Source organism: Carlito syrichta, unplaced genomic scaffold (genome assembly GCF_000164805.1).
Source record: "Carlito syrichta isolate Samal-C Ts95f unplaced genomic scaffold, Tarsius_syrichta-2.0.1 Scaffold302567, whole genome shotgun sequence".
Taxonomy (NCBI): domain Eukaryota; kingdom Metazoa; phylum Chordata; class Mammalia; order Primates; family Tarsiidae; genus Carlito; species Carlito syrichta.
Window position 1 is genome coordinate 107,354 of NW_007246663.1, and position 10,928 is coordinate 118,281.

The window sequence follows — 10,928 nt, forward strand, 5'->3', positions numbered from 1 at the left end:
AGGCAATCCACTCACCTCGGCCTCCCAAAGTGCTGGGTTTACAGGCTGAGCCACCGAGCCTGGCCTTCTTCGATATTTTTAAATAGCATTTTCCTCTACCATATATTTTAGAGATACTGGAATATAAAGGCAGTATCCACCTATGATCTTGATAAGTACTAGAAATATGTTATTTATGAAATTCCAAGTGTCAGTAGTCCTGAGGAGAATACTAGTGAAAGATGATAAATTAATTATAATACTGAGTTAATAATATCAAGTCCAAATGAAGACCTTACTGATTATTTACAGAATACCAGTGGGGCCAGTCATAGAGGCTCACCCCCGTAATCCCAGTGCTTTGAGAGGTATAGGTAGGAGAATTGCTTGAGACTAGTTTGAGGCCAGCCTGGGCAAAATAATGAGACCCTGTCTTTTTTTTTTTTTAATTTTTAAAAATACCAGTGGACTTAAGAATTTAATACAAACTTTACCATGTTCCTTGAGAAAGTAGACAAAATATTATTTCAAACATGTTATTTCCAAACTACCATCAACTTAATGCAGTACTCTAAAAAACAAAAACTCAGAGGATTATTTTTGCAACTAGTTAAAATACACATGGAAAGATCAACCAGTGGGAATATAAAAGAGCATGTGGGGAGGGGAAAATCAGCAATAGAATGGGAGACATCTAGCTTTGCCAGATATTAAAACAGTACTCAAAACTAGAAAGGCAAAGTTTGTACAAAGAATTAAATGTGAATGAAACAGTTTAGAATGTTCAGAAATAGTTAATGCTGTAGATAAAAATCCATTGTGGCAAAGTATAGTTTTAGTGAGATAATGAAATAATTAGTTTTAAAAAGAATTAATTCTGAATTAATTCTGAATGTGACACTGAAGATAAACTCCAAATATGTAAGATGATTAACCATTTGAAACTTATAGAATTGCCAATATGAATTGATTTTGTTTTGGAAAAAAAAAAAACAATAATAGCTTTCTCAGATTTAAACAAAAAAAAGAGGTAACTTCAAATATATACTTTTCATTTAATGAAAAATAACAAATGTGGAGTAAGAAGTACTAGACTAGGAAAAATAATCAATTTTTTGGATATGATAAAATGCTGCTGTCATAGGGTAGGAGAGTATCATTCAGATTTTTCAGAAAATGTAAGGCCCTGAGTAAGAGAATGGAGAAAAGATATAAACTCATAATTATCATAGGGTGATAGATAATACACAAAATACAGAAGTGTTTTCCTTATTTGTAATCATGGAAACATATCTTGAGACAATTTTGAGATACCATTTTACAGTGGTAAACATTATTAAAATAATTAAACTGTTTTTCTAAATTATGATATCCAGTGCCAGTAAAGATAGCAGTGATTTTTACCAATAGGTAAGAATTGTTGGTTTCAGGTAGCTCTGAATTAGTACAATCTTTTTGGAAAATATTTTAGCACTTCATAGCAAGAGACTTTATAGCATTCCTTTCATATGGCAATTCCACTCCTTAGGGATTTATCCTAACCTTATAATTGGATAGAAACAAAAATGTGCATTTTGGCATTATGACATTATGTATGAAACAAAAAAATTAAATTACTAACTTTGGGGGAATTGTTCTATAAGTTATGAATTTATTTAAAATTATAAGTTTAAATACAGTGTTACACTTGAAAATGTTACAGTAAATCGTGGATATAACTTTGTAAAGTATAAATACTTAGGTGATATGTAAAATGAATATAATTTTGATAAATTATTAGATGCAGTGAATGTCTTTGTGATTTTTTTCTCAGTTGTCTTGATTTTTCAGTTTAAAAAATTAGAGGAATATGAGACATGAATTTAATAGTCCTAGAAGATGAACGTATGAAACTGTCTGCTGATGACCTGTTCAACAGAGAAAGTCTATACTCAAATGATAGAAAAACAACAAAAAAAGTTAATTTGTGATATTAGAGTGTAATTACAGTCTAATAAACTTTAGTTGTCAGAAACCTTGAAGACTAAGGTCAATTATATTCTAGTTGGAATATTAAAATATCCACCTGCTTCATTGGGGATGGTAAGAAATTAATAATAAATATTCATAAGGAGGATGTTCATTTGAATATTCAAATGAATACTAAATTAGTAAGAAAAGGAAAACTTAAAGTTTAGCTAAAATTTTAATTAGGAAAAGATAGTTTTTTAATATTAAAATATTTGTTAGTCTTTTAATAAATATGTGGGAGTTTTAGTTTTTTAATATTTTGAGGCTTCACATATATTGTCTGTTGTCTATAGCTGCAGTTATACCATATATATATATTTACACACACATATAGAGAGAAATTGTTTTAAAGTCCAAAACAATAGGACTGAGTATATATTATATATGATATTTTAAATCCAAATAAAAACAATTTGAATAATCATGAAGAAGAATGATGCACATATACAATATACATAATTATGAGGAGAGATGAGATGTATAGTATATATAATAGAGATAATTATGTATATAATTGTTCTTTGTCACAGTTATTCTGTTTTAGTTTAAACTTAAAATAGTGACTTTGTCCTAAACAAAATTGATTTTGCACCAGATTTTTCTGAGAAGGAAGCTCGTATCAGAATTTCATTTTGTTAGGTGACTCATTCTCTGAATAATTCGTGGTGAACAATTAACTTTATAGAGAGATTATCCTGTGACACTTTCTAAGCTTTTGAGCACCTCCCTGTTGCAGCAAGTGACAAACCTGACCTGTTTCTTCTGTACAAAATGTTGTAACAAGTCATATAGGAGCCTGACAAGGCAATTTTCTTTTTGTTCTTTTATTTGTGGTCCCTTGGCTAGGATTCACGCAAAAAGATCATACAGTTTCTATCACAAACTACCGTGCTTTTACTTGAGTTGATTAAAGACTATGTTAGTTATTTATAACAGGGGTTCCTAACCCCTATTAGGAACGAACAGCAAGAGGTGAGCGGCAGACAAGTGAGTGAAGCTTCATGTGTATTTATAGCTGCTCCCCATTGCTGGCATTACCACCTGAACTTCACCTACTATCAGATCAGCAGCTGCATTAGATTCTCATAGGAGCACGAAATATATTGTGAACTGCACATGCAAGAAATCTAGGTTGTGCTCTCTTATGAAAATCTAATGCTGCTGCTGATCTGCAAAATAAATGTAATGCACTTGAATCATCCCAAAACCACCCCACTCCCCCATCCCCTTCCATCCATGAAAAAATTCTCTACCACAAAACCTGTCTCTGATGCCCAAAAGGTTGGGGATCCACTGATTTATAGAACTGATTCTTTAAAAATCTGCCCACATAGTACTTTGGTGCATAGAGTATACTAATTTGTCATTTGCTTGGTCATCCTTATTATAGCATCAAAATGTTTTTGTTACATTAATTTCTATTCCTTTTTATATTTCTTGCCATTGTTCAACCTTACTTAGATGTGGCCACTAATGCGAGTGAAGGATTTCCAGTTTGTTCTGCCATGCTCATTACCTGTCAAATATAAGTTTGGTTTTGGTTGTACTTAGAAGTTTTAGGTATTTTTCCTTTCTTTAGAAGAATGATAGTAGAGGACAGATGCCAATATATCATTTCTTTCTTAAAAATAACTGATTTAACTACAGTGTTCATGTATTCCCTAATTACAATAAAATCTATTTGAACAGAACAGAGAGTGGTTGACTTTTTTTCCATAGAACTTGAGTTTTTTGTTGCACATATTTAAAACCAAATTTTCTTTAAAGTTTGTATTGAAATTGCTAAAACAAAATGGTGAGAACTTTGTAGAAAACTGGGTAAAATTATGTTTGATACAAAATACAAAAAATATCTTAAAACCCAAGGAAAGGAAACTGTTGCCTGAACATATTTCTATGTTATGGACAAGGATTTTGTAACTAGAGCACAGTAAGAAAAAAACAAGACCCAGATAACACTGGAAATTAATCCTTTAGACAATCATATTTTCCAAACCAAAAATCATGCTGCACATTCTAAATGTATAACACCATGCTCACATACTCCCAGCCTGGAAGCCACCTTTCTAAAAATGAACTCTACTTCTTCATCTGTATTTGTAATACTTGCATGATACCTGGTAAATAGAGAGGACATTTATTAAATAAATGATTGATGAATAAGGAAGTGGGTGAGTGAATGAAGAGAAAATAGAAATGAAACTGTCAAGAAAAATCAAAAATAAATTCTTGTCATACTTATTTCCTACTTTTTAACCATGACTCTAATTTTAGGGACCAATTTTATTTTAATATTTACTTATTCTATTTTCATATGATATTTTAAAAACTAAGACTATAAATTAAGGTGGCTCAGAAGTGTATTATTTGGAGATAGTGGGAATAAGTCGCATCATCTTTTGGAGGAACCATTCTGGAGGTTTCTAATGTTATATTTTGACTGGTCATTTGGTGTACATTTGTCTGATTGGTTAGATTGTTTAGGGGGGTTGCTAATAAATACCATTTTTTTAAGTAGGATTTTTTAGAAAACATAATACAGTGAATTCTCTTATTGCTTTCCTACACATTGGTAAAAAAGAAGTCAGATCTTTTTACTTTTTACCTTCTGACACTGTTTTTTAGTTTCTGTTCTCTTTTCTTCAAAATTAGAGTTTATGTTTTTCTTTCATAGTGCCACCTAGTTTTTTAAATGTCTCGTTTGTGTCTCTTAAAATTGTAATTAATAGTTATGTAATTTTATTTATTAAACCTCATTATATGATTATTTTATAGACTTTAAGTTATTCTACATAGGAAACATAAAACATAAGGAAACAATTCAGATTCTTTCCATGAAGTATTATTATGTCTGTAAGGGCTTGGTTATATTAGCAGGGAAAGACCTCTAGTTCTCTATATTTTCAAAGTGTTCCTACTTATTTTGGAGAATACAAGCAGATAAGAATCTAATATTACACAGCTATTAGAGTCCAGGGAATGTTATTTATGCTTTTTTATACATAGTAGCTTATTTTTATGAATATTTTACAATATAATGTATGCTAGGATACCTTGGTAATATGGAAATATGATCCTATACTCTGAAGGGTTTTCTTTCAAGACAAACCTGCCGTGTGCCTGGGTGAGTTAGCATATCAATTTGGAGCATACATAATGAGAAGTCTCTTTTAAGGAAAAGAGTTAAAGCTCTTGTCCGCTCTCTCTTTAAGTAATTATGTTAATCATCCCAGTAATTTCCAAATACATTCCCTTTGAAGTAAGTGACAAAAAATTTCTAGCCCCAAATGTTGTTATTCCACTTCTAGATTGTAGAATAGAAACCTAAGACACTGAGGTTATCATTGGTGGAAAAATGTTAGAAATGGAATCCAATGTTATATAAAGGTACTGTATATTTTTCATATCATTTTGACACAAAGATTACTTCTTATATCAAAGTCAATCCACAAATAGTACCTGACAATTCTGCCTGCCCTTCATCTTTACTATATAAATATATCCCTTTCTTGTTACTCAAAGCCCTAAATGTTTTTAGAGGCAGAAAGCATTTAGTTGAAAATGAATTCAGCTCCGTGTGAAAACTAAGGTCCTCCCTCTGCTAACTTGATCAGGTAGCTTTTTCAGGCTTTCAGAGCACCTGCAAATTAATTCACTTGCTAATTTTGTACATTGTGTCAGGATAGTGCTCCTGAGCTTTGCTCAGTGATGAACAATGCCTGGTTTTTACCGTTGAACAGCCAGTAGTCAAGAAGGGGTGATGGCTATGTAAGCAAATTATGATTATAATACCATTCTGTGAGCACATAGAGCATAGTGCTGTACCTATCCTCTACTTATGGGCATTGAAGGAAGGCTTGGTTAAGAGTGATAGTTTAGCTGGGTTTTAGACAATAGCTAAGCATTTTCCCTATGAAGAGGGTGGTGAGGGAGTCCCAGCAGAGGTTATTGTTTTATGAAGCAGTTAGAGAATAGCTGCTTTATATGGCAAAGGGTGACACTTCAACCGGTCTCTAGGCCACAACTCTAGTTGTGAAATAACTCTAGTTGTGAAATGTGAATTATGATGATAATTAGGGGTAATTTCTGAATGGCCTTATATACCAGGCAGTATATTGCAGTAGTTAAAAACATTGACTCAGTACTTGGACTGCTTGAATTCGAATCTCATTTTTGCCTGTTTCCTGCCTGCCCTTGGGTAAAACTTCATCTCTCTGAAGCACACTTCAGAGAGATGTGGATAATGATAGTACTTTCTCCCTTAGGATTTCTGTGAGAATCAGAGAGTATCCATTGTAAAGCATTTAGCCTGCCACATCTTAAGTGCTCAATGGGGCAATACTATCAGCTGCTGGTTTGGTTATTTTTTAAAATAAAAGATAAGGAGTTTAAGTTTAAAATGCAGTTATAGGATCTGACAGAATTTAAAGATAGACTGCAGAAGGACAACAAAAGGCAGGAAAACCAAGGAAAATTCTGTTATAATAATAAAAGAATGGCATAGCAATATACTATAAATGTATTCGCTAAAATCATCTTACTAAAATATCTTATTTGTTTCATTTGCTATGCTGAATGTTTCATCCCTAATATATAGTAGTTCATTGCAGATGACGTAATGTTCTTCCAAGCATTTCTTTTCAGGGATTTTGACTAACACTATCAAATGACCATAGTTACTAAAGTCTGTAAGCTCATCAATCTGCATTGCAAAACAAATAATATTCAAATCTCAGCTATTATAAATTTTCAAATGGTTATAACAATTTTTATCATATAATTTGAAGGTTTTCTTCTAGACTGTAGGCCCCAGAATAACGGTGCGTTTGTGTACTGAGAGTACATACTCTTCTTTCTACTAATTCTTAGCATGTACTTTATGATGAGCTGATAATATTAAGTAAAAATGTCAATAAAATAAATGTAAAGATGGGCAGGAAATTATAAGATTCTATCTATTTGAAATTGCCATGGCCTTTGCATTATATTGGTGTTTTGTTTGTTGAATAAAATTAGAATTAGCATTAACTGAAAAAATAAAAGACACTTTTTTTATAAGTGAAACATTGCAGTACTTACAAGCAATTATGTTGTTGGGATAAGCATTTAGGCTTTGTATATCCATTTCCTATGTACAAAATTCAGCTGAAAAGTTGCATTTTAGAAAAATCTGGCACAGTGTTAGGACTGGACAGTTCACCTTATTATGGTAACATAATCTAAATAAATCTACTATAGAAGAGACACTATCCTAATAATGTATGAATTCTTTTACTTACCTAACTGTCATAACATAGAACCAATCTTGATTAGTCAGAAAGTAGTTACCTAGTTTAGATGTGAAATTAAGTAGATGTACCCTCATCATTTTTTGTAATAAATTAATCTTTGCACCTTTTTACTTTAATTTACAAATTTTATTTTGCTTTTGAAAACTAAGGTGTTCTTATTTTTTGCTGACTCTTGTTCCAGTATGATTACCGATTTAATTTATGTCTTTAAAAATTCTCTTTAGTGCCCCAAGTTCTTCAAAGCTGCACAGCATTCATTGAAAGATATGGTATTGTGGATGGAATATATCGTCTTTCTGGAGTTGCATCCAATATCCAGAGACTACGGTAAAATCTTACATGGCATTTCATTTTTCACTCCTGTTTAACTCATTAAAATGAAATTATTTCAAAATTGAGTCACTTACTTTGATAATCATAATTTTCAGTAAGATAGTTTAGATAAAATAGGAAATAATATCCATATTGTTCTCTGTATATTTTTATAAATGATATTTCTTCATCTGTAGTACCAGAGAATCATGCACATTGATCTCTTCACTACTTGTATTTTGCCTCTTCATAATGTTTGAAGGTTTTAGCAAATTGTGTCTGAACCCATGACAACCATAAAAGATAAAATTTACATTATAATAGAAATATCCTTTAGTTCTTCATTAAAATGGTTGGGAATGAAACCTTTTCTAATCTTCATGGACTCTTATTCAGTGTATACCCAAATATGCATGTGTTACATATCTCACATCCTCTCCATTATCTTCTCTGAGATGAAAATAGTGATATTCTCTATGTCACCAAAATAAATTTTATTTTTGCTTAATCCCTTAGACGCTAGTCTGTTCTTGATATGCTATTATCTTTTCTTTTTCACCATGGTACATGGTAACTACTGTTATTCTTCGGGGATTTAAATATTTTAATTGACCACAAAGCTCATCTCTGTTTTCAAGATTACATGTTTGGAAAATACTTAAATTGGTTCTTGTACTAATGACAGTTTCAGTTTTTAGTGTAAGACACAATAAATCTCATAGTCAGATTGTCTACACACATTAATCCTCTGGATAGAAGATAAGTGGTTTCTTGCTTGTGGATTAATATTAATTAACCTCTTGGAGAGTGAACTTAATTCTGTCTTAGTATTCTGAGCACAACTTTTATTTTACTCATGCTAATGTAACAGATTTTTTTTTTTTTAATTGGAGTCTCACTCTGCCACCCAGACTGGAATGCAGTGGCTGCTCCTGACCACCACAGCCTCAACCTGCTGGGCTCCGGTGATCCTTCCACCTCAGCCTTCCAAATAGCTGGAACTACAGGCACGCACTACCACACCCAGCTAATTTTTTTTTCTTTTTTCTTTTTTTTTTTTTGAGTTGGAGTGTCACTCAGTCGCCCAGACTGGAGTGCAGTGGCCGCTCCTGGCCACCGCAGCCTCGACCTGCTGGGCTCCGGCGATCCTTCCACCTCAGCCTTCCAAGTAGCCAGAATTACAGGCATGCACTACCAAGCCTGGCTGATTTTTTGATTTATTGTAGAGATGAGGTCTCGCTGCCCAGGCGGGTCTCAAACCCTCAGGCTCAGGCAATCCACTCACCTCAGCCTCCCAAAGGCGCGGGATTACAGGCTGAGCCACCGAGCCCGGCTTAATTTTTTTTTATTTATTGTAGAGATAAGGTCTCGCCAAGTTGCCCAGGTGGATCTCGAACCCATGGGTTCAGGCAATCCACTCACCTCAGCCTCCCCAAGCGAGGGATTACAGGCTGAGCCACCGAGCCCGGCTTGTGTTACAGATTTTATTGTCTATTAAAATTTGTTTTTAGCTGGGAATTGCTGTAAATTGTTTCTTGCCTCTTCTTCATACTTTGGTAAAGCATTCCCAAGCTATTTAACTTGTATCTGAGGAATTTCTGTACAAAGTAGTTTCATGAACCAGTTGCCATTCAACTCTAGTTTCTGGAATTGTCAAAATAGTGGATATTTATACTATTGGAAATTAGGAGTTCTGTTTCACATCATTGTGCTGTCAGAGCTGCTTACTTGTATGCATTTCAGAGGTTATTGTCCATTTTAATGTTAAAGCTGTGCCCGTAATTTCTATGTAGAATGATACCTGTCTTATGATAAGACATCCAATTGTTGCTGAAGTCCAAATATAACATATGATTGAAGAAAATAACTCAGTAAAGTAGAACAGAACACTTTGGGCCTTTGCTTTCTGTTTTGAAGTCATGTATTTGCTTTCCTTCAGTAAAAGAATTGTTAACCATCTTCTATCTATGTTAGCCATGAATTTGATTCTGAGCATGTCCCCGACCTGACGAAAGAGCCATATGTTCAAGACATCCATTCTGTGGGCTCCCTCTGTAAGCTGTACTTCCGAGAGCTCCCAAATCCTCTGCTCACCTACCAGCTGTATGAGAAATTTTCTGTGAGTACAAGACACTTTTGTTTGTTTGTTTGTTTTAATTTTTATTATAAAGATGTGAGATACATTTCAGGTTTAAGTATACAAACATTGATCATGCACAAGATACTTTTGAATCAAGTTATTTGTGGAGCTTTTCTGGGAACATGTGTAGATTGATTTGGTCACATGTGAAAAATAGTTCTGTGCATAAAATGACTTCCTAAAAAAAAAAAAAAAAAAAACAAGTATTGCCAGATAGTCCATAGTCTTGCTGTTTTCACATTGTCATTCTTTTACTTTCTGACTTTGAGCCACAAATCTTATCATCCTTAATACTGGTTACTATCAAGCTTCTTAAATTTCTATATGAGTAGATTTCAGTGTTCATACTTCCTTGTTATTATGTTGTGTTTCCTTGTCATTTTGCATCAAAGAGTAAGTTAGTCTCAGAGTGATAACAAATTTGTGAGTGAAGAGTTTTCATTTTTACCAACAAAGCTCACCTAGTATATTTTGCACTGTGACATTACAGGACGCCGTTTCAGCAGCAACAGATGAAGAAAGGCTGATAAAAATTCATGATGTCATCCAGCAGCTCCCCCCACCACACTACAGGTTAGCCATATCTTGGTGAATACCAGGCAGAGGCAGAAACTAATTGATTTCTAAAAGTGTTTTCTTTCTTTAGATTTCTAACAATTTGAACTTCCTTGGAACTGTAACTATTTCAACTTCTATTTTCCTAGAATGAATTTTAGTCATAAATGTATACATTTGTATGTGTTTGTCTTTATATCCCGAAGGCCTGACACAGAGATCAGCATCCAATAGATACTTAAATGTTGAATGAATGAATGAACAAATGAAGGGCTGACTAAACCTTGGGTTTTGTTTGTTTGTTTGTTTAGTTTTTGTTGTTTATTGGTTTTGTTGTTGTTGCTACTTTTTAAAACCCAATTAGATTTATATTTTAGTTTGGCCTATCAGAAATATTTTTTGTTATATCTGAGAAAACTAGAATAAAGTTGAGATGACTTTGCCATTTAGTGAGAGAAAGAAAACAGTAGAAACTGGATTGTAGTATGCAAAAATACATATATTTTTAAAATTCAATTATTGACAAGAAATTAAATTCAGCAGATATTCTAGTAATATGCACATTAAGTAATTTAATGTTGCTTTTTACAAAATGCCATTGTTTATAGATATGTTTTAAAAATCACTACATTCAGCACTAA

General features: G+C 32.9%; 1 protein-coding gene across 1 annotated transcript in view; it reads left to right on the plus strand.

The window, feature by feature from the left end:
* Positions 1–10,352, plus strand: part of LOC103259228 (rho GTPase-activating protein 32-like) — a gene marked incomplete at its 5' end in the record, with an annotated part of 94,939 nt that extends 84,587 nt beyond the window's left edge. Inside the window, 4 exon segments of the mRNA XM_008056887.2 lie at positions 7,505–7,607; positions 9,567–9,711; positions 10,223–10,315; positions 10,317–10,352. Of these exon segments, the coding sequence (XP_008055078.2) occupies positions 7,505–7,607; positions 9,567–9,711; positions 10,223–10,315; positions 10,317–10,352 (377 nt within the window).
* Positions 10,353–10,928: the final 576 nt, after the last annotated feature.